This window comes from Nycticebus coucang, chromosome 11 (genome assembly GCF_027406575.1).
Source record: "Nycticebus coucang isolate mNycCou1 chromosome 11, mNycCou1.pri, whole genome shotgun sequence".
Lineage (NCBI taxonomy): Eukaryota > Metazoa > Chordata > Mammalia > Primates > Lorisidae > Nycticebus > Nycticebus coucang.
In genome coordinates this window covers 40,840,605-40,864,735 of record NC_069790.1, presented here as the reverse complement: position 1 = coordinate 40,864,735, position 24,131 = coordinate 40,840,605, and the positions used below count along the sequence as shown (strand labels likewise).

General features: G+C 34.3%; 1 protein-coding gene across 15 annotated transcripts in view; it reads left to right on the top strand.

The window, feature by feature from the left end:
* Nucleotides 1-24,131, top strand: part of HDAC9 (histone deacetylase 9) — a 1,013,994-nt gene that overhangs the window by 582,502 nt on the left and 407,361 nt on the right. For 7 of the 15 annotated variants that reach the window (XM_053609475.1, XM_053609477.1, XM_053609481.1 and 4 more), the window contains 4 exons: nt 6,208-6,449; nt 11,306-11,471; nt 12,428-12,554; nt 14,850-14,971. In XM_053609475.1, coding sequence (XP_053465450.1) covers nt 6,208-6,449; nt 11,306-11,471; nt 12,428-12,554; nt 14,850-14,971 — 657 coding nt within the window. The remainder of the gene's footprint in view (nt 1-6,207; nt 6,450-11,305; nt 11,472-12,427; nt 12,555-14,849; nt 14,972-24,131) is intronic. The other 8 variants (XM_053609482.1, XM_053609491.1, XM_053609485.1 and 5 more) reach the window with 4 other exon arrangements.

Below are 24,131 nucleotides of genomic sequence, written 5' to 3'. Positions count from 1 at the left end.
AGTGACAATTGTACATGGTCAAAATTGTGTGTTCTTTAAAATTTTTTCATCTGCGATTTTACAAGTTGTTCGCTTAAAACATTCTTAAAATGGTTGGTGTCTTGTTTCTGAGCCAACTGACAAGGTAGCAACCAAAAAGTTGCTGTTTTTGAACATATGAAAATCCTCTCTGCTTACCTAAGCTATGAGTAGCAGCGTCTAAAGTTAAGAATTAAGAAACACTCCATGGCTACTAGATTATTCTTAGTTCTCTGAATTAACTCTTTAACAGCCTTGGAATTGACCTATTTGTCATAGAATTTAATTAAAAAATGGAAACATGTATGTGTGTTCCTTAAATAAATGTGATTATTGTAAACACCTCTATGTTTTGGGACTTTGTTTTGATTTTGAAATGGGAACATTTTCATGTATATGTTCATTAAAAACTAAACTTTCTAAAAATTACGTGAATTCATAAACATTAAACAGAAGAAAGAATAACGATCAAAGATCAAATGAGAAAGACACTAAAGAAAGAATGGACTTTGTTAAGTGATTAATATGTATGTAGAGATGTTCTGACTGGGCATTTGCTATGTAATAATAAAGTAGTAATATAAATATAACATGTACTCACTCAAACAGAGTGAGTCCCAATAAAGCTATCTGTGTTGTGACTTTTTCTCACATGTGCCTTGAGATTTGTTGGAAAAAATGATTCATTTATAACTAATACTAATACTAATATTTGCCACCATCACCTTTCTTATAACCTATTTGTCATTGGACACTTGTTTTTGTGAGGAATTTGCATGTTTCCAGACAAGGAATATTGTGAACAAAGATGATTCCATTTACTCATTGTTAAAACTGGTGGTGAATTTTTCCTTATAAATTGATTATTTCTAATTATGATAATAGGGCAGCTCTGGAAAATGTACTTTCTTTTACATTCTGTGATGTAAAAGTGTCTGTAACTTGTTGAAACTCAGCTATGGTATTGTGTTACTATTATTTCTCATGGGGTGGGTTATTAGCCTGTCACAAAAGACATAAGAAAAATCCAACATTCCTTCTGGAATATGATGAGCCTTTGTCACCCACAATGCAATTAATGTTAAAAATAGAAAGAATGGTTATGATATGATTATGATTAGGCAGAGATGAGCTATTGTCCAAGTAACAGGAACTAATCTAGCAGGCCAAAGATGACCTACACAGAACCATCAGTGTGCTGATTGCCATTTCTCTCTGAGTTTGATGAAATATTCATGCCTTTGCTCTCCTCTCTGCAAGCACTATTGATTTCTTGTATAAACGCTGCTATATTTAGTCTAGACAAATGGAATGTGGATTGCTGCTGAATAAATTGGATGAAAGACTGGGATCTTGCCTGCCACTTTCTCTCAGTCTTGGGCAATTATTTATAATCAAGAGCAGTTTTTGTAAGTTGAGGGTGATTTTTCACAATTTAGTGATTAGTCTCTGAACAAAGGCAAGCAGTTAGACACAATCATTTCTGTTGGGATAGCAGGTTAAGAAGTCAAATTACCCTTTCAGGTTTACAATAACTGTTTCAGAGGATTTTTTTTTCCCCTTATCTTTTTTCCCCTTAATCGTTAGGGGTTTGATGTTTGTAGTTTATGAATAACAAAAATGCCAGCAAGAAGAGACCCCAGGGTCTCTTGAATTTTTACATTTAGTGTTTATAGGGTTAAATTCTGATCTTTTGTTTATTGGGATTTCCATGTAAAAACTGAAGGCTGTAGTTTGGCCTTTTTAATGTAAAAAAGAAATACGCCTTAACAGTCATTGCTTTTCATTGGAATTAAGCCAACTCTTTTTTTTTTTTTTTTTTAATTTTTTTATTAAATCATAAGTGTATACAATGATATGATTATGGGGCATCATACACTCACTTCATAAACCATTTGACACATTTTTATCCCAGTGGTTAACATAGCCTTTCCGGCGTTATCTCAGTTACTGTGCCAAAACATTTATATTCTACATTTACCAAGTTTCGCAAATACCCCTGTAATATGCACCACAGGTGTGATCCCACCAATTCCCCTCCCTCTACCCACCCCCCCCTTTCCCACTTCCCCCTATTGTTAAGTTGTAGCTGGGTTATAGCTTTCATGTGAGAGTCCCAAATTAGTTTCATAGTAGGGCTGTGTACATTGGATATTTTTTCTTCCATTCTTGGGATACTTTACTAAGAAGAATATGTTCCAGCTCCATCCATGTAAACATGAAAGAGGTAAAGTCTCCATCTTTCTTTAAGGCTGCATAGTATTCCATGGTATACATATACCACAATTTATTAATCCATTCGTGGATCGATGGGCACTTCGGCTTTTTCCATGACTTAGCAATTATGAATTGGGCTGCAATAAACATTCTGGTACAAATATCTTTGTTATGTTGTGATCAAACTAAAAAGCTTCTGCACAGCTAAGAACACAGTAAGCAGAGCAAGCAGACAGCCCTCAGAATGGGAGAAGATATTTGCAGGGTATAACTCTGACAAAGGTTTAATAACCAGAATCCACAGAGAACTCAAACGCATCAGCAAGAAAAAAACAAGGGATCCCATCGCAGGCTGGGCAAGGGATTTGAAGAGAAACTTCTCTGAAGAAGACAGGCGCACGGCCTTCAGACATATGAAAAAATGCTCATCATCTTTAATCATCAGAGAAATGCAAATCAAAACTACTTTGAGATATCATCTAACTCCAATGAGACTAGCCTATATCACAAAATCTCAAGACCAGAGATGTTGGCGTGGATGCGGAGAAAAGGGAACACTTCTGCACTGCTGGTGGGAATGCAAATTAATACATTCCTTTTGGAGGGATATATGGAGAACACTCAGAGATCTAAAAATAGATCTGCCATTCAATCCTGTAATTCCTCTGCTGGGCATATACCCGGAATTAAGCCAACTCTTAAGTTAATGCTCAGAATTTCATGTTACTCCAGAGCCTTGACTGAAAGTTCTACACTGGGTGCTGCAACTAAGACATCCTGCAAGCCATGCACCTCTTTAGCTTCTGAACTTGTCACAATTAATTTCTTTCCTTCTACAAATATTATAATTTAGACATCATTGTCTACCAAACTATAGGTCCCATTTTCATTAAAGTGACACATGAAATACCATCACTGCAAACTTCTGACTAATATGTTAAAAAACAACCCGTGACAGCAACCCGAAATTGACACCAGTTTACATGCACGGGCGTATGCACATGAACATGTAGTTCAAATGACTAGCAAGAATAATATTGTAGTATTTGAAAACTTAACATTTGTATTTATATATCACTGAAGATGGTTCTTAAATCCACATGGTATATTAACTTTGTAGCTCCCAACCTGAAATATTCAAATTTAAGTTTTAGTAGTAGAGCATTAGATGCAATTTGGAAAAAGTAGAAAGGGGAGAATCATTCATATTTCTATCAAAATACAACCATCTTCAGTTTTCTGCATTGCCAGTCTTTGCTTTTAGGATTCAGAAACTAATATGATTAACAGCCCTAGTAGAATATATGCTCAATAAAAGCCGGAATTTTTGTCTTCTTCTTCTTCTTCTGTTTTTATAAGTACTAAATGCCAACATCTAGATTGAAGCCTGAAACTTTAAAAGAGTTCAATAAGTGTATATATTGACTAAATTAATTATAGTTATGTGCTTTAATTTGTTATCATAGTATATATGTCACGTTTATTACTGGTTTTCCACTTAATGTAATGTAATTTTTAATGGTTGTTTATGTTCCTACCAAGTGAATGTGACATATTTTACGTAGACATTTCCTTGTACTTGGTAATTTCAGCTAAAAATAATAATAATAATACTTCAGTAAACAAAATGACATCGAACTTTTTTTCTCTGTAAGTATTATCTCCTTAAGGTATAATCCTAAGAGTTAGTAAACCTGCTGTAAGTAATAGAAATGTATACCACCTCTCGATACACATCACCAAATTGGTTTTGCAGAGTATTCTACCACTTGACAACTCCATTTGCAATAAACAATTGTCTCTTGATCATATGCTTACCCTGAAAAATGTGGGCATTATGCATAGATACGTATGTACATGAATCATATATATGATATTTAATAATTAATGATGCTTTATTTGATTGATAATCTCATTTCTTTACTATTGAAAACTATTTTCAGTTTTCTTTTTATTTTTTCTAGAGGTTTTAGTGTTTTTATTTTCTGATATTTAGTAGAAATCATATACCATTTTATTGTCATATTTTTCCTAATTTTGTTTTGGTGGTTTATTTTAATGCACGGTGGACATAAAGTTCATGTGCAATTTAAAGTTATAACTATTTTAAATCGCACATGAACTTTGTGTCCACCCTGTATATAGGAAATTTTCATTTTTATATAATAAAAAAACTAACAATATTTATTGTGGAATGTGCTAAATGCTGTAAGTACTCTAAAGTGTCTCATTGAAGCCTTTTAACAACTCTGTTGTAACTGTAATTCGATTTATAAAGGCATTTTTATTTAATTTTATTTTTGTTCTCGTAGTGTTTAAATCTTTGAAATATTTTTTTAATTTAAAAAAGGATCCAATTTTGGCTTTTCTGTACTATATTGAAGTAAGAGTTATCTTGGGCCACATATTAAAATTCACAAATACTAATGAAAGATGATGAGTGAAAAAACCAAAAGATCCATGCACAATTTTTGTGATATCTACTACCATAAATAAGCAAGGAAGTCCTCACATAATCTGCATGCAGCCCAAAGGCTGCAGTTTGGACATCCTTGACTGGGTCTTTATTTATTTATTTTTTTCCCTGTCAATAATTGGTTGGATCTGAGTACTTGCTAACCTCTTCCAAAAAGTTGTGCAATACAATTTCCACCTTTAAAATCCCTATTGCCTTTAATTTAACCTGTTTCAATTAAATACAAAGTTTTCCTACTGCATCTTGTGGGTAGGAGTGATACACAAAATATTTATCAACCAGTGTGATATGGGAGACTTACCAATCAGAAAGGACACCAGCCATAAGTGGTATATCTACCCTGTTTTGGGCTTTCCCACTTAAACTACTCCTTTAGAAAGCAGCATTTTAATCTATTAGAAGTTGTGCTAACCATTTTATATGCATCATATAACGTAATTTTTATAAATTTAAATATTATTATCTATACTTATCCTCATATCATCAAATATTTCTTTCTCTAGCTGTATGATTAAATACTTGTTTTAAGTTTCCTCATATTTTCTCACTTTGTTTATTTTAGGAATAAGTTAACTGAGATACAGATTATTGCTACTAAAAAACCAGTACTCAGAAAGGTAGCTTGGCAGAAATGGATCTGGCACCATTGTTGGGCTTAATTATTCTTGCCCACATTTTGGCATGCAGTTTTGTATTGTCTTTGAAAATGCCTTATGTACAATCTTTATTTTTAAGCTTGAATGTATCTTTTGACTAATAATTAAGAAAAATGTTCATAAGTGCATAAATTTAATTGTAGTAAGAAGTTTCCTCTTATAACATGACTCTTTCCCTCAATATAGTTGCATTTTTTGGTCCTAAGTTGACTGTTTTTGTTGTTGTTGTTTTGAGACAGACTCTCACTTTGTTGCCCTTGGTAGAGTGTGTTGACATCATAGCTCACAGCAACCTTAAACTCTTGGGCTCAAGCGATTCTCTTGCCTTAGCCTCCTGAGTAGTTGGGACTACAGGTGCCTGCCACAATGCCTGGCTATTTTAAGAGACAGGGTCTTGCTCACTATTGCTCAGGCTGGTATTGAACCTATAAGCTCAGGCAGTCCAACTGTCTTGGCCTACCAGAGTGCTAGGATCACAAGTGTGAGCTACTGTGCCTGGCAGTTGACTAGATTTTTGTTAGTGGTTCTGTAGAATAAGTTTTATGGATGACTTTGATACCTGTGAACAATTGAAGTCATCTCTTTGAAAAAGGGAATTGCGGAAGATTCATGGCAAAAATACAGATTGATGAGTAAAAATTAGCATATAACCAATTTATCAAACCTGATATGCAAATTATCTATCATCATTGTGAAGAAATGCCTAGAACTATTGACATAACATTTATCGTACAAGGTATAATGTCTTTTATTTGTTGTTTGTTTCCAAACGAATGTGCTAATTTCCAATCCTTTATAACTCTATTCTATTCCCCACCCTCTCTTCTGTTGTTTTTTTAGTGGATGTGAAGTCAGAGGTTCCTGTGGGCCTGGAGCCCATTTCGCCTTTAGACCTAAGGACGGACCTCAGGATGATGATGCCTGTGGTAGATCCTGTCGTTCGTGAAAAGCAACTACAGCAGGAGTTACTTCTCATCCAGCAGCAGCAACAAATCCAGAAGCAACTCCTGATAGCCGAGTTTCAGAAACAGCATGAGAACTTGACCCGGCAGCACCAGGCTCAGCTTCAGGAGCACATAAAGGTAGCAAATGTTTCTTTGTCTCTGACCTTACTCAGGGCATCTTCATAATGGAGGGCACAGCAATGCCCATGGGAACACGGAGGGAAGTTCCACTGTGATTAAGACACCGATCTATGACTTGAAGGGTATTATAATTGTACTAGTGAAAACTTTGGGTAAGTACCTGTTAAAAACCGCCTGTGGCTCAGTGAGTAGGGCGCCAGCCCCATATGCCGAGGGTGGCGGGTTCAAACCCAGCCCAGGCCAAACTGCAACCAAAAAATAGCCGGGCGTTGTGGCGGGCGCCTGTAGTCCCAGCTGCTCGGGAGGCTGAGACAAGAGAATCACATAAGCCCAAGAGCTGGAGGTTGCTGTGAGCCGTGTGACGCCACGGCACTCTACCTGAGGGTGGTACAGTGAGACTCTGTCTCTACAAAAAAAAAAAACATGCTTTGCTTCTTAAAGAAGACTGTACCACCTTCTGTGTCCTCTACTTTGTAGAGTCAGTAGTGGGGAATAGTAACTTCCCTCCCTAGCTCTAGATTCTCTTCTACATGACTTTATTCATTTGCCCTATCTTCTCTCCACTAAGGAGAACCACAAGCCTGGAAAGACCCAATTTATATTTATTGAGAAACTGCAGATGCTATTTGCCAGAAAGGATAAGTCACCTTATGTGAAGAGAGAGCCTTTTTAAAATAATCTTTGATCTATAAGTAGATGTTCTAAGTATGTCCTAAACTTTGCTTTAGAAAAAATTACATACTGTATTACATTCAAAATAATAGCATAATAAAAAGCTCAAGGGAGTTATATATGGACCAACTGGTACAAATATTTTTATAGACGGTAGATAAGAATTTATTGAAAGAATTTTGGGGATAGTTGACAATTTAAGACTCAAGTTGTTTAAATTATCCAATGATAAATACTATCCATAGGTCAGAATTATTTTATGATGGCCTATTATCAGATTATTTTAGATGTGTCTAGTTTTTATTTTTTTCTTTTGTATCTTCAGTGATGTTAGTTTAGCTTTATTTGTAAAATATCTTCCAACTTTTTGACAAAGGCATTTGAAAACAAGGCTACTTTAGTCTATGTGAATATTTAATTTGAATTTACTATGTTAGTAAGATAAAAGTAGCAAATATTTATAATAATTTATTTTTATATTTAAATCCTTTAAAGATGACTTCAATATGTGGTAACTTATTAATATAATAAATTTTATGTTATATCCTATCATATTTTATGATATTGTATTTTGGTACTTAATCTATTAGTTGATTATCAAGTACAAGCAGCTCATTGATGTAGGGTTAATATAGATAACAAATCTATGTTAATACTGTATAATTTTACCCTATAAATATTACAGTGTGTGAGAAGGCTATCTCCTTCCCAATGTTCCTTGTTTCTCAAGCTACTTTCTTAGCCTGGAAGGCCTATATCATCTTATTTTTCTAAACAGCTCTTTTACTTGATATTAAATATGATTTTTTACTTTTACTAGTGAACTTTACTAAAATAACCCTTGCATATTATTGATCTATAAGATACCTTAAAAATAAGAATGAGGATTTTCTTTTGGGGCCCATATGGAATCAGTAGCAAATGACTATATTTTGAAGTATGAATAACCTTCATTTAATTTATAGACTTAATTTTGAATGAATACTGAAGCATTATTTTAATTTGAAATATGAAGCAATAATAGGAACATTGATGTCTAGATCTCTTTCTTCAGATTTTCCTGGTATGTTAGAATGGCAAAGACAAATGAGTAAAATTTACATTCTTCATCATACTTTAAAGATCTAAGAAATATGTAGTTCATTTTGCTGCTTGATGTGAATTATGCTGCCCTGAATATGGGGCAGTACTGATAAATTACTGCTTTAGATACTTCTTTCATTTATATTTGATGCCTTCTGTAGCTGGAAAAATCAATATAAATTTTTTAGTAAGTAATTTATTTAATTTTACTAAAAAGTTAGTAGTAGTAAACAGATAATTATTTATTCCTTTCATATAAGCAAAATGATAGTGTTTATTGAAATTATGAAAGAGCTAAAAGAAATGTTTAGTTTTTAAAATGATTTTCCAAAGTAATAAGTCATTTTTCCCTAAACTGAAGACAATAATTAAAATCTCTTTTTAAGATTGGGAAGTTTTTTTTTTTTTTTTTTTTTTTTTTTTTTAATTTGGCCGGGGCTGGGTTTGAACCCGCCACCTCCGGCATATGGGACCGGCGCCCTACCCCCTGAGCCACAGGCGCCACCAAGATTGGGAAGTTTTGTACTTTTTAAAAACTTACCTTACTTTATTTTGTTATAATTTTTACTGGTAAAACTGAAAGTTGACGTTTTTAATAATCATTTAAATTTTATTTTATAAGGAAGACACAGTAAATTATGATTTAACTATGCAGGATATCCATAAAGTTTAAAGTTCATGTGCAATTTAAAATAGCCAATGATTAGCTATTTGAATTAGCTAACAGTTAAACTACTATTAGCTTTTTGCATCTTTGGCTTCTATAATAACCAACAATTTGTTGAGTTAGGTGCTGTTATCCCATTTTTCCACCTACTAATGAGTTAGGAAAATATAATGTAACTTTTCCAAGACTACACTGTCAGTAAGTAGTTACCCCCAGGCTTACAGTCTTGCCTGGTCTGCTCCTAAGTTACCCTGCCTCTTTCCTAGGTCAGAATATTTGGAAATGGAGGGGTAAAATTTTATTTTTTGTATTGTTTTAATTCTCATTCCTGTGACTTTTGATAGTGAATAGTAGGCATGGTAATTAAATTGTGTGCATTATAGATTCGTAAGAAAGATTAACGTTCATATATATTGGGGTTTTGAGTAAAGCATTGAATGAATTAGACCAATCCCAATATCTGTGTAGAGTTAACACTAGGCAGAGTTTAAGCATAGTTATGATTTCTTTTACTGAAAGGAATATCTAAAAACATCCATTAAAGGACTGGTATGTCAAGGCCAAAACACCAAAGATTTTAACTTGAAGCGGAATCAGAAATGTTCTAGTCATTCCAGGTGAGTTAGGGCTATTATGATTGACATACAATGTTAGCTTCTTATTGCTCCTGCGTGATTCTCATGCCATTACATATATCTTTTTATTTTTATTCTATTACTTTTTGGCTTAAAATTCAGGGTTTTAGGTACCATTCTAATATAAAAAAATGACTAACTTCATTAGTATTGAAAGTTACAAATATAGTTGGAGCACTTCTGCTTGGGACCAGAAGTGCTTTGGATTTTGGATTTTTTCAGATTTGTGGATATTTTCATATATATACATAATGAGATATCTTGGGCATGGGACTCAAGTCTGAGCATGAGATTCATTGGTTTCATATACACCTTATACACATAGCTTGAGGGTAGTTTTATATAATATTTTTAACAATTGTATGCATGAAGCAAAGTTTATATGTGTTGAACCATCTAAAGCAAAGTCAGCCATTCGTGCACAATCTGTAGTTGGTTAGCATCACGATCATTACTGATTCTGAATGTGGGGGTCTTGCTCTTAGCACATCGGCCTGGCTGTGTACCATTTTATTAACCATTGCAGGTGTTCTTGTGTGGAGAAATCTGGATGTGTGCAGAAAATGTATATCACAATTGAAGAGGGTAGGGAGGGTCTTTTTTTCCTTAGGGGTACTAAATATACTGTGTGTTGTGCCTTTGTTTTGAGTTTGACCTGTCATCTGAGCTTAGATGTGAAATTTTCCATTTGCAGTATTATATCAGTGCCCAAAAAACTTCAGATTTTTGAGCATTTTGAATTTTCCAAATTAGGGATGCTAAACCTATAGTAATAATAATTAAAATCAGTATGATTCAAACTTAAAAATGAAATGTTATGTCAATTTTAAACATGAGGCATGAGATTATTCTCTACCTTACATATTAGGAACTAAAGGTCTGAGTAGTCTAATAACTCATCCAGACATATTTTCTAGTAATGTCAGAGCCTAAGAAGAACTCAAGATCTTTCTTTAATTTCTCCTCAGTGAGAAAGTTTACTATACTTCATAGACATACAATGTCCAGTCTGAAAGGAAACTGATACCTCAAAATGGCTATTAAGAATGTTTCATATTTATGTTTGTTATTCATTGTTCAAAAATTAATTCAAGGGATTCAGAAAGCCAGACAATAGTGCATTAAAGTGCACTTCTGTGGAAGTGAATTCTTCTTGACCAATGTCTCTAGTCTAAAGGTTTTTGTGTGCTGAATGAAAGAATAAAACATTTGCTATTTTGAGTGAAGACCCTAATATGCATATATAGATTGCATTGGTCTATTGAGAACGTTCTCTGTAAGTTTTCAAAATTTTTAGCATTCATTTATTTCAGGTAGAGTTTCTCCAGCTTAATTTATATCACACCATTGTATTTGCTTTGGTTACTTTTCTGCCATTTCTCAGGATAAGAACTGAAAATTTCATTTGTTTGTTTATAAAATGAAAGATTTTTTTATAAAATAGACTTCTAGACAGTCCCTACCATTGCCTGTTTTAATATATTTCATATAAAATATATTAAAAGCAAGCTTATTAAGAGAACTAAAGATTTAATGGATAGAAACTGGAAGACATGAGTGCATTTGGTAATTATTTTTGTTAAGGAGGCACAGGTAATGGAACTGCCTAAAAACTTGCTTGTTGATTACATTAGGACCATCATGGCATCAGTCAATTGTCTTCAGGTTACAACAACTTACAGAAAAAGTGGGTAAAAATATAAACATAAACAAATTCCAAAAACTCATAACATTTGAATTTTGGTCTATGAAACCTAAAGAAATTGCACACTCTCACGTCTTTCTCTTCTCGCAAGTTGCAACAGGAACTTCTAGCCATAAAACAGCAACAAGAACTCCTAGAAAAGGAGCAGAAACTGGAGCAGCAGAGGCAAGAACAGGAAGTAGAGAGGCATCGCAGAGAACAGCAGCTTCCTCCTCTCAGAGGCAAAGATAGAGGACGAGAAAGTAAGAGGCACCAGGGTAAAAGATGGACTCTCTTTCCTCATCTTTAGCTGATCATCATTCAGAAATAAGCCTGACAAAGAGTGGAATTAAACTTGTCGAAATTGTCTGTGTTTAATTAGAACAATAAACTATAAACCCAACTATAAGGTTCTGACATTCACATATCAGCCAGCTCTCTGCATTCAATGTGCCCAGCACTGTTTGGCAAAGATGCTAATCTTTGGTTTTCTGAACCTTAAAAATAATGTTATTCTACAACAATATAGTGTAGGCCATTCTATTTAATAATAAACTTACGCCCGTATCTCTCACTATGTCTTCTTTCTTCCTGCCCACGTAATAATTACTCTGTAAGCCATGCCTTTCCTCCATTTAGTTTCTGCATACTCAAACTTCGGGAAGATTTGAGGCAGAGCACTTGTAAAAGAACCATCCACAAGAGGGAGACAGATCCAAATAATTCTCCTGTATTAGGTCAGTTCAAAATCAGGTCGTAGCAAGATTTAAAATTTGATGACTTGAACTGGAATTGTCAGCAATATTTATTTTTTTAATGCTCGGAGTGGTTTTAAAAAGTTAAGTTTTTCAAACTAGCAACTCAGAAAAGGTCGTTTTAATGTATTTACAGGATCTAAAATGTATCTAATCCCCCAGATTCTTGATCATTAAAAAGCAGTGTTTTGTTTCTAAGCAGTATTTTTTAAACTCCAGAAAAAGTATTATTTCTGGGAATTCCCTTTTTGCAAAAGCAATTAAAGAAGGTCTTGAAAATTGGCAGTTTAAGCAGTATTCTCAAAGCATTACTATGCTATTTTCTAAAGCCTATCTAGCCTGTGGTTTCTTCTTTTAGTAGGAAAAGTTCACATGCTGTGTGACCAGTGATGTTACTGCTTAATTTTTGCTAAGTGATCTAGAAGCACGAGAGGACAAAACTCACAGTCAACATCTGTTTCTGTGTGTGCGTGTTTCAGGAGCAGTAGCAAGTACAGAAGTAAAGCAGAAGCTTCAAGAATTCCTACTGAGTAAATCTGCAACGAAAGACACTCCAACTAATGGAAAAAACCATTCCGTGAGCCGCCATCCCAAGCTCTGGTACACGTATGTTCAGCCTTTGACTGTTTTCATTCCCAGTGGTAAAGAGCATAGGTTCTGTATTTAGCCCAGCTGGGTGCAAATCCTAGGCCTGCCTTTTCTCAGCTGTGTGGCTGTAGGCAAGTTCCTTGAATTCTCTAAGGATCAGTTTCTTTCTCTATATAAGGAGGATAATAATAGTATCTGCCATCTACGATTGCTGGGACAGTTATGTGAAATAATGTGGTAAAGTACACAGAGAGAGAACTGCCAAGTAATGTTAGAATTCATCATCTTGAGGATGAGGAAGTATATGTGTTCTTTGATGAATGAGTCACTGTCAAATGTATGGTGGGGCATAAAAATTAATTCGTATTTTTCTGTTCTTAAATGCTGCACTTGATATCTATATAATCATTTTTGAAGACTTGAAAGATTGTGATTTGATTTTACTTGGCTTAGTAAAATAGAGGTCAGAGTTATTTTTGAAAGTCCAGAAGACTTTTGGCTGAATTAAGGAGAAAAAAAAAAAAAAGGAAGGAAGGAGGATGAGGGAGCATAGGGAAGGGAGAGGACAAACTGCTAAATAAATAAATAAATCAAAGATGTCAGTGAAGAGTTTGCCCCTGCCCACCTCACTCCATTTCCTACCACCCAGTAAAATATTAGTCTGGTTTCTGACCTTCAAAGCTGACAACATAATGTACTGTGGTATTATAAGTTTTATGGAACTATATTCCCCCAAGTCCAGTAAAGAGATATTATGCAATGCATAATTCTTTTTGTAAAATAAGAAGGATGTGGTGTGTTTAAAGATCAGTGTGAGGAGCTGATAGGCAAATCGTGTATGGATAATAGTCTTATAGATAATAGTTTCATTCCCTTCATAAATATGTTTGCTAAGTGACCATAGGCTTTTACACTTAACGTACTTTTTTAATCCCTGTATCAGCAAGGATAGGTAGGACACAGCATTTGATTACTTCCTTGTAGTGAAGTTGTAAGCATCCCAGATTTCTGTTTAAAAAGTGACTGTAGTTAAAAGCCTTTTTATAGTCATCTGTCCTTTCATGCATTCCTCCCCCCCAAAAAAAACATAACAGGCAGATTCCAGAATGTTTTGTAAGTACTTTTTAACAATTTGCATTATTTCTATCATATATGTTAGCTGACTTGAGAAACTAATTTCTATAGAAATTTTTAAGCATTCTAACAACACAAAGTATTTAAAAAGAAATATCATTTTTTATCTAAAATTACATAATTTATAATTAATAAATAATTCCTCGAAAATTAAAGCCTGTTTTAAGAAAAGATAATGACTTTTTGTTATAAGGAACAACTACATAGTACCTGAAAACAACTTATCAGCTAAAAATTCTTTAGCTGCTCTCTTGGGCATATTAAACATGGTTCTTACATGTACTTAGCAATCCTGTCTTGTTTTTACAGAATTGAATTTCACTAGTGTCCAATTCCAGATAACAATAAATCATTAATTTATGGAATCTGAATTTATTACCATTTTTTTCCAGTTGTAGCTAGATGAAACATCGTTAAACCAATAAATTCTTGAGAATGTATAATTCAAATAAATAATAGTGGTAGATCAGTCATTGTAGTGATGCCCACTGAAAGGGCATAGTGTCATAGTTTTCCTTATATATAATAATTGTAGGTGTTTATGTCCACTGGATAGTCACTGTTCAGTCCTGAATTCTCCGGTTGCAGCATTGCATCTCTTTTATTATATTTCCTAAATAAAAAGAAAACTTAAAAAAATGGATTTCATATTGAAGAATGTGATCTCCAGTCTATGCTATTGGAACAGCTATCTAAGTCAGGAAACCTGAAGCTATTGGCACCATGCTCTCTTTTTGGTAAAAAAAAAAGCTACTCTAATAGACTTGCTTATATCATCTAGCAATTTTTAAAAATGAAGTCCTTTTATGTATTTACTTTTACCTCGTTCTACATTGTTGGTTGAAAAAAAAATTAAGATGATGACTTTTCCCCTCATTTGGCCTCTTAAAACATAACATGATCTCAGATTATCAAAAGGTCAGGCTCTTGGTAAATTCTTCCAGTGAAGCAAGCTTTTCTGTGTGACCATATGTCCACTATGTAGTTGTCATTCTTAGGAATCCGCCATCATTCCATAATATACTGCTGCAATGAACTCGGTTACTATGGTTTGTATACACTAAGAAGAAAGAACATAGACACAGCTGAGGCGCATGTATAGCATGTCTAACTGATTGTTGCTGACCAACATGCAGTGAAAACTTCAGAGTAAATCATGAAACTTTTTTGTCTTTTTAGGGCTGCCCACCACACATCATTGGATCAAAGCTCTCCACCCCTTAGTGGGACATCTCCATCCTACAAATACACATTACCAGGAACCCAAGATGCAAAGGATGATTTTCCCCTTCGAAAAACTGGTAAGTTGTTTTAATACAAACCCTGCTTGTTTTTCTATAACATACCTGTACTTTCATTTTATCACCCCTCTAGAGAAAAATCAAAGGATCTGAATCATACATAGAATACCCTCTCCACCCCTGTCCCCAACGTAAACAAACATGCTACCAAGCACATGTACCCACTTCCCCTTGCCACTTGCATACATACCCCTGCTTGATTTCTCCATCAGTTGATTCACTGTATAATCAGAGTACCTTTTTAAATTGAAAATTTTATCTTATTTGGATTTTAGCCAAGTTATTTTCATATTAGCAGTAAAGGGTAGAATAAAGAAAAACATAAATTTGATTTCTCAGAAAATTTAACTCTTCCCTTTAAGGACCTGTACAATTTTCTCCCTGTATTTGTTTTTCTAATGAGCCTCAACTATTTACTACAGCTATGGAAATAAGAAACTTTTTTTTTTTTTTAAATCCCTAAATTTTAATTATGTGGTGAAAACAGGTAAGGCCAAGGCTACTTCTGAGTAAGTGACTTGCCTAATGTCTCATGGATTATAGGAGAACCCAGAGTGAAGATTAGTACCTAATAGTCTCAAGTAGTTACATTAAATGTTGTATAGGGGAAATAGCACAATGAAGCTTCTATTTGGAATTTAGTAAATAATCCAGAGGCTGTAAGGTCTGTGTTTATTTTCTTATTTTCTACTCCTTTTTTTTTTTTTTTTGAGTACTCTGATATGTGCCTATTTAATGTGTTATTTGGTCTTACTGCTATAACAGATATGTTTAAATTTAGCTAGCTATACACATAAATAGCATTTGTGTACGTTCTTTTCTACATTTTACGCTGTTTTTCAAGTATAGTACTTTAGATGGTAGTACAATTTAACATTTTTATCTCCATAATTGATCTGAAAAGGTATTCGTAGCACATTATTTGGTCTATTGTATTTTACTCAGTTCTGTTTAAAGAAGTATAGATTTATTTCATTTATATGTGAAATCTACAGAGCAAAAATGATTTCAAATATTTACATTCATTTTCCAAGTAATTTTGAATAGTTAAAATGGCTATAGACAACAAAAACAAATGCTGATGCTATTTTCTGTCATATAATTTACCTGTCGCATAATGAAGATTTGGAAAATAAAATAATTATGAATAAGAATTTATTATCCAATATCTAGCCCACACTGTACCAGGCAATGGCAAAGTACTGCAAAGCAACCTGTGCCTTTATATATTTATAGCCCCCAAATTTTTGTATTTCTGCTAAAAGATGATGAATCTTATAAAATAATAGAAGGCTGTGCAAAGGCAAGATGATTGTGTTTTATGTAGTTGCATCAGAATTTCACACATTATCTGTAGATTATCAGATTGTCTTTCTTATAAATAAACTTCTCTGGGATAAAAGGAAGAAAGCAAAGAGTGAGCCTCTATGTATTTCTAAAACATAGAGTACAGTTTATGAAAATCGATCCTTAAAGGACATGAGTCTTAGAATGTGGGGACTTTGATCTGCAGTTTTGACATTTAGTTAGACCAGTGGCATGAGTATATTGCCTGAGGTCTCAGGGCAGTGGCTGCCATTCAAAAGCCCAAGGAGTCACTAAAAGGAAAGAAAATACGGAGTCCTCTTATGGCGGGAGGTTACTGATGAGTGATACAGTTAACATTCACAGAGAAAGACTGCCATCCTGCTGAGCACACGGCCTTTGAATATATCCTTACCACTGGGAGATTGAAAACTGACTGCAGAACTGATACTGATTTTGAAAAGATGTGGCATTTGGGACCAGGAAGCATCCAGAAAGAAAATCTGATCTTTTTCAATACTTAAGAACAAGTACTAAAATCCCACACTTTGTATGCTACTGTTTCCATGAGAACAGCTTAAGATTTTTCCTCTATGAAGAATAAATAACAAGCTGTTAATTTATTCTCATAGAAATTCTCAATCTGCAATCAAGTTAAAAAAGAAATCCTAAACAGGATTTATATTAAAAATTCTTATTCAAATCTCTACAAATACACAAGACATTTTCTGTGCCTGACTTTGTGAAATATAATAATAGTGAAAATCCCTGGTCTTTTCCAGTAGTATATTTTCTGTATTTGCCCAATATTTCATATTTCTTCCTTTGATATTGAAAATCTGATATTTATGAAGTGTCAAGCTGCTGATCTGTAAAACCAAACATTTTCAAGCATTATAACAATAAAGTTCTTGAATGGCTGTTAATACTTTAATATCTCTATAGGGGTTTCAAAATATTCCTTAATTCAGTTTCCATTGTCTGTTTAAGAAAAGCATGATATAATTAAAAACAGATGGTTTCAACATGCTATCTAAAATACTTAAAGATACCCTTCATTAATTACAAAACAGGCAGAACTCCTTCAACTTGTATAAATAGTATAGTCCATTTGGTGTATCTCCAATTCCACTGTGAGAAAGTTTAGACATATATTTACACTGAAGAGCACTGAAATATTGTCAAATAATTTTTACTTCAGCATTTATAGTGAAATTGCATTTTAGTGGTCAAAGTTCATAATGAAAAGACTAAACAAGATAAATTTTACCACAATAAAACATATGTGATGATTAGGGAAACTGTTTAAGATAACTTCTGTGTGAAACTACATCCTACTAAATGAAATCTAGAATAGTGTCACTGAACATATAGCAGAGACATCAGTGCAGCTGTTGCAGGTAGACTCATGCTTTTCTACTAGGGCTGATTGTAAACCTGGTTGTCTATTTGAATTTTGTTGAACTCAATCTTAGATTTAAAAGAAGTTGTTAAATGAGTGTATTCTATATCTTTAGATCTCCCTATAATGCTTATTGCTTTTTCTTTTAATCATATATCATTAGTAAATTGCCAACATGTATTAGCCAGATTTAAGAGAGTAAAACTGGAAGGCAGAGTTAGAGAAATCCTAATGACCTTAAATTGATTAAGGTAGCCCCAGGGGTGTCCCTTATGCAGTGAGCACTATTTGGAACCTCTCTTGACCTTTCAGGACCTTGCCCAGATAGTGATAACCCAGGAACAGCCAACTACAGAATTCTCATTTGTCTGTAGGAAAGCTGACCTTTGTCATACAAAGTGGACCTTTACTTCCTTCCCCTTAGGAGAGTCATAGCTTCCCCTGGGAATTTGGACATTTTAGAAACATCGGAATAACACTAATTTTGGGATTTAATCATGCTCATTTCTAATTCATTTTTCTTGTAAATGTAGGATTTGAATGGCTGTTGACCCTTTTACAACAATCATCATCAAAGACTTTACATAATTGATCTTGAAGCTGAGAATAACATGATTGCTTCCAGTTTTTATATTTATTGCATACACGTAAAGTAGCACTTCCTTCTGGAGTTACAATTTATGATTCCTTTTGTCCCATGATATGTGTGTTGATATGGAAATTTGGAGTATTTTATTAAACTTAATGCTTTGGCTGAAAATGATACCATTGCTGTATAGATGATGTTTTTCCCTTATGGAATACACTGGTGGACTGATAGTGAACTATTACGTAGAAAGAGAAAGCTTCTGGGTCTAGGCACTTTAAAAATAGTACACATTTCTCACAGGGATACTGCATATGTGGTAACTTTGAACTGACCTTCAAAACCATTTGAATTGGATTCTATTCCAGTGAGTGTGTGCATATGTTTCATAAAATATTGTGGTAAAAATTTCTAGAGGTTTTATGCTCCATTATATTACCGAGGTCTTACCCAGTGAATTTTGCCTTTTCTTTGAATGTTATAGTCTTTCCATTTAATACTCCTGAACAAAGTGAGCTGGCTGGCTAGATTAACCTCTTAAAGTGCACAAGCCATATAAAGCTAGACATGGGCTAATAAGACTGTTCCAGCCTCACTGAAATATTCGTTTTTAATGGTCAGCAACACTGGAATAAGACTCAAAGATGGAAGGGGTCCAAACATAAGTTAAGGTTTTGGAAGGCCAGTGACATTTTCCACCATGAGTAAATTGGAAAGACATCATAGATGAGATATACAGCTTTATAAATCTCCCCTCAGTATAGCAGTCAGTAGTTATATTGTGGTACCTTGGTGACCTATTCAAGTTATTATAATTTAAGATTATAATTTAAAATCTGTACCCACCTCTATTTCAGTCTCTTTCTTATACACAAACACATGCAATGGGCCCACATGAGTATCACACATTTCTGCAAAGATGGCACTGAGATAGCATTTAGGTTTATAAAAACATTTGCTCAAAATCTTATCCCAGATTGACAAACACTGGAGCATTACTTGGATTGTTGTGACTAATCTTGCTTAAAATTATTGAACTACTTTCCTTCTAATACATGTTGTACTGGTTTCCCAGAATTGGGAAGCATTATGGTACTGTCATGCAGGCTTTGAATTCACACATATTAGTTTGAAATCTGTATCCTCAATCTTGTGTGATTAATTTAACGTCTCCAGAACAGGATTCCCTTATCTATGAAATCGGAATAATAATTGTATTTGATTCACACAGTTATTTTCAGGATTCATTTAAATAATGCATGTAAAGCACTTAGGATCATGCCAAGGATTTAGGGTGTGCTTAATCTTGACTTTCTTTCCACTTGATAAGGAATCAAACTTCCATGTGGTAAAAATAAATTCTTTTGTTTTGGAAGGTCTTTATAAAGTCTTACATTCCTCCACCTTTATTGATAAAACAAGTAAACTAAGGACAAAATAGTAAACATTCTCATTTTTTAAGCTATGTGAAACTAGCAAGGCTAATGTCAAAATGGGCATAAAGATCTTTGTTAATTTTGCATATTGCCTGCATATCAGAGCTCAGTATAGTGTTCAAACACAGCAGCAGGCTCTCTATCTGTGGTCCCAGCTGCTCAGGAGGCTAAGTCAGGAGGAGGCTCTGTGCTTATTACTAGGGCTAAACAGAGTTTTAATTTCTGCTGATGACTTCATTTTTTAAGTTAATAGACTTTAATTTTTAGAACAGTTTTAGACTTATAGAACAATGGAACAGATAGAATACAGCCTCTGTATTGCCACCTCTCCCCACCACCACCACCCCCACGTTTCTGCTTTTTCAACATCTTGCTTTAGTGTTGTATATTTGTTGCAATTAATGAACCGCTATCAATATATTAGTATTAACGTAGCACAGCCATATTTGTTAAAGTTTATTCTTTGTGTTGTAAAGTTCTGTGGGTTTAAAAAAAATGCATAATGTTGTGTCACGGATCTACCACGACAGTATAGTACATAATAGTTTCACTGCCCTAAAAATCCCCTAAGAATGCTCCACTTATTCATCCCTTCCCCAACCTGAATCTCCAGTAATCACTACTTTTTTACTACCTCCATAGTTTTGCCTTCTGCAGGATGCCATATAGTAAATAGCCTTTTCAGATCAGCTTCTTTTATTTGGCAACATGCTTTTAAGATTCCTCCATATCTTTTTGTGGCTTGAAGCTTCTTTTTTTAAATCACTAAATAAAATTCTATTATATGGATGAGCTACGATTTGTTTACCCATTTACTTAGTAAAGGACATTTTTGTTGCTTCAAAATTTTGGTGCTTACGAATAAAGCTGCTGTAAACATTGGTATGCAGGCCTTTGTATGGACATATTTTCAACTTCATTGGATAAATACCTACCAGGGTGTTAGCTGTATTTTATGGGAATGCTATGTTTAGTTTTGTGGGACTGTTAAGCTGTCTTCCAAAGTGGCTGTCCCATTTTGCATGCTTACCAGCAAAGTATCAGAATTCCTGTTGCTCCACATACTTGTGAGGATTTGGCATTTTCAGTCTGAATTTTTTGGATTTTGGCCATTCTCATGGGCATGTGATGGTTCTTCACATGGGCATGTGATGGTTCTTCACATGGGCATGTGTGGCTTTAATTTGTAATCCTCTAATGACAAGTGAAGCTGAGAATCTTTTTATAAGCTCACTTGCCATCTCTGTTTCTTCTTTGGTGTCTGTTTAGATGATTTCTACATTTTTCACTAGGGTGTTTATTATTGTTGAGTTTTAAGAGCATTTTATGTATTTTGAATATAAGTCCTTTATTAGGTGTTTTACAAATATTTTTCCTCAGTCTGTGGTTTATCTTTTTAATTCTCCAAGCAGTGTCTTTCTCAGAGCAGAAGATTCTAATTTTAATACCATTGTCTCAAAAAAATCAATATTTTTTTGCATGGATTATGCTTTTAACTTTTATCTAAAAACTCATTGCTAAACCCAAAGTCACGTAGATTTTCTCCTATATTGTCTTCTAGACGTTTTACAGTTGTACGTTTAGACCTGTAATCCATTTTGAGTTAATTTTAGCTAGAGGTGTAAAGTGAATCTTTGTCTAGATTCATTGGCTTTGCATATGAATGTCCAACATTGTCAGTGGAGTTAACCAAATAGACCATCAGTTCTTCTACATCGAACTTAGTTCCTTTTTGAAAGATTACTTGACTATATTTGTGTGGGTTAATTTCTGAATGCTTTATTCCACTCCATTGGTCTATTTGTCTGTTCTTTTGCTAATCACACGCTGTCCTGGTCACTGTTGCTTTACCGTAACTCCCAAAGTCGAGGGTCCTGTCTTGTAGCTCTTCCTCTTCAGTGTTGGCTCTTCTGAGTCTTGCCTTTCCATCTCAACTTAAATCTGTTTGTTGATGTCCACCAAATGACTTACTGTGATTTTGATTGAGATTGTATTGAATTTATAGATTAGGTTAGAAAGAATTTTCATCTGAACAATAATTGAGATTTTCTATTCATGAGCTTAAATAGTTCTTCTTTTATTTAGAACTTCTTTGATTTCTGTCATGAAAGTTTTGTAACTTTTCTCATATAGATCCTATACATCACTTGTTATGTTTATACTTAACTGGTTTTGGGGGAATTAATACATATTTTAGTGTGTTTTACATTTTAAATTCTGATGGTTCATTGTGGGTATATAGGAAAGTAGTTAATTTTTATATATTAACTTGCACACACTTGGTGTAATTGCCTTTTTTTTTTTTTTTTTGAGACAGAATCTTACTCAGTCATGTAGGCTAGAGTGCCATGGAATGACAGCTCACATCAACCTCAAAATCCTGGGTTCAAATGACCCTCTTGCCTCTGCCTCCCAAGTGGCTGGGACTGCAGGTGCCTGCCATACTACCTGGCTAGTTTTTTTATTTTTAGTAGAGATGGAGTCTTGCTCCTACTCAAGCTGGTCTCCAACACCTGAGCTCAAGCAATCCACCCACCTTGGCCTCCCAGAATGCTGGGATTATAGGTGTGAGCCACCATGCCCAGCCTATAATTGCTTATTACTTCCAGGAGGTTTTAGTTGTTGCCGTTCTTGATTCTTTGGAATTTTTTACATAGATAATAATGTGATCTGGGAACAAAAGCCATACCGTTTCTTTAGTCCCAGTCTGCATAGGTTTTTTGTTATTTTCATGTCCAATTGCATTAGCTCAAAAATTCTGTTAATGTTGAGTAGCAGAGGTAAGAGGAGACCTCCTTGCTAGGTAGTTGATGCCGGGGTGGAAGGCATATTGATTCTCATGTGATGTTAGCTGTAGATTTTATGTCTGTGTTTCACAGTAAATTAAGGAGTTCCCCATATTTCTAGTTTTTTGAAAGTCATCATGAATTAGTTTTATGATTTTTCAGATGCCTTTTCTGCATCAATTGATATGATCTTTGTTTTTTAAAGCAGCTGAAGTATTACACTAACCAATTTTCAAGTGATGAATCAGTCTCATCTACCTGGAATAAATCCCACCTGCTTGTGTTGTCTAATACATTTCATGCATCTTTGGATTTAACTTGCTAATATTTTGTTGAAGATTTTTAAATCTATGTCGTGAGAGAAATTGATGTCTGGTTATCTATTTTTGTAATGTCTTTATCTGATTTTGGTAGTATGTCAATACTGCCTCATAGAAGGATTTAGGAAGTATTCCCTTTTTTTTTGAAAGAGATTATAGAGTAGTAATATAATTTCTTCTTTAAACGTTTGCTAAATTTATCAGTGAAACCATCTGCACTGGCTGCTTTCATTTGGGGAAGGTATTAATTTTTGATTCATTTTCTTTCATCAGGAAAATGTCTACTCAGATTATGTTTCTCTCATATGTGTTTTAGCAGTTTGTTTTTCAAAGAATTGGTCTGTTTCATCTATTTTCAAACTTGTGAGCATAGAGTTTTTCAAAATATTCCTCCTTTTAACTTCCATAGGATCAATAGTTATGGCTTCCCTTTCACTTCTGATGTTAATAAATTGTATCTTATCAGTTGATTTTTTTCTAAGGACCAGTTTTTGGTTTTCTTGCTGTTCTGTATTTATTTCCGGGCTTCAATTTTATCGATTTCCTCATTAATTTTAATTTTTTCCCCTCTGCCTGCTTTAGGCTTATATTGCTCTTCATTTTTCCTAACGTGTACCCTGTTGATCTAGTGGTGGTAAAGTGCCAGGCAGGAGAGGAGTTCTGTGACCTTATGATTAAATCATTTCTTTTTTTTTAGTGAGCCCGAGTCTGTGTCCTATGACCACCAGAACCATTTTTTAGCTTTTTTTATTCCCCTCAACAATGCTAGAGGGGTCTGGCATTGACTACCTGCCCCTGCCCTGAGGTCATATAAGACTCTGTAAAATACTTTCCCTTGGGTGGCAGGTTTTTGTTATGAAGAATGCTCTGGATATATTTTAAAATGGTTATTTTTCCCCTGGGTGTATTTCAGAATGGCTACTTTTCTCCCCCGCCTGTGCCCTGTTTTCTCTTAAATAGGAGGAGATTTTTCTCTGATTTTTACTTAGAGAACCTGGTTGGGTTCCTGGACGTAAACCCATGGAAATGTAGAAGCTCCCTTAAGACAGTGCCCCTTGAGCTTTTAACTCTCAAGCTTATCCTTTAAAATGTTTCTACCAGTTACTGGCTCCAAGTAGCTTCTACTTCCAGTAAGCTGAACTCAGCTGTGATTTTCTACCTTCTCCTCCTCCTCCAGATTTTGGTGTGGCAGCTTGTGTGCTAAGATCTTAGTTCTCTGATGGATCTAAGAAAACCATTTTGATTTTTAGTTTGCTCAGCATTTTATTTGAGATGGGAATGGGAATGAAGATTTCCAAGGTCTTTATATGTTGGAGATGAAACCA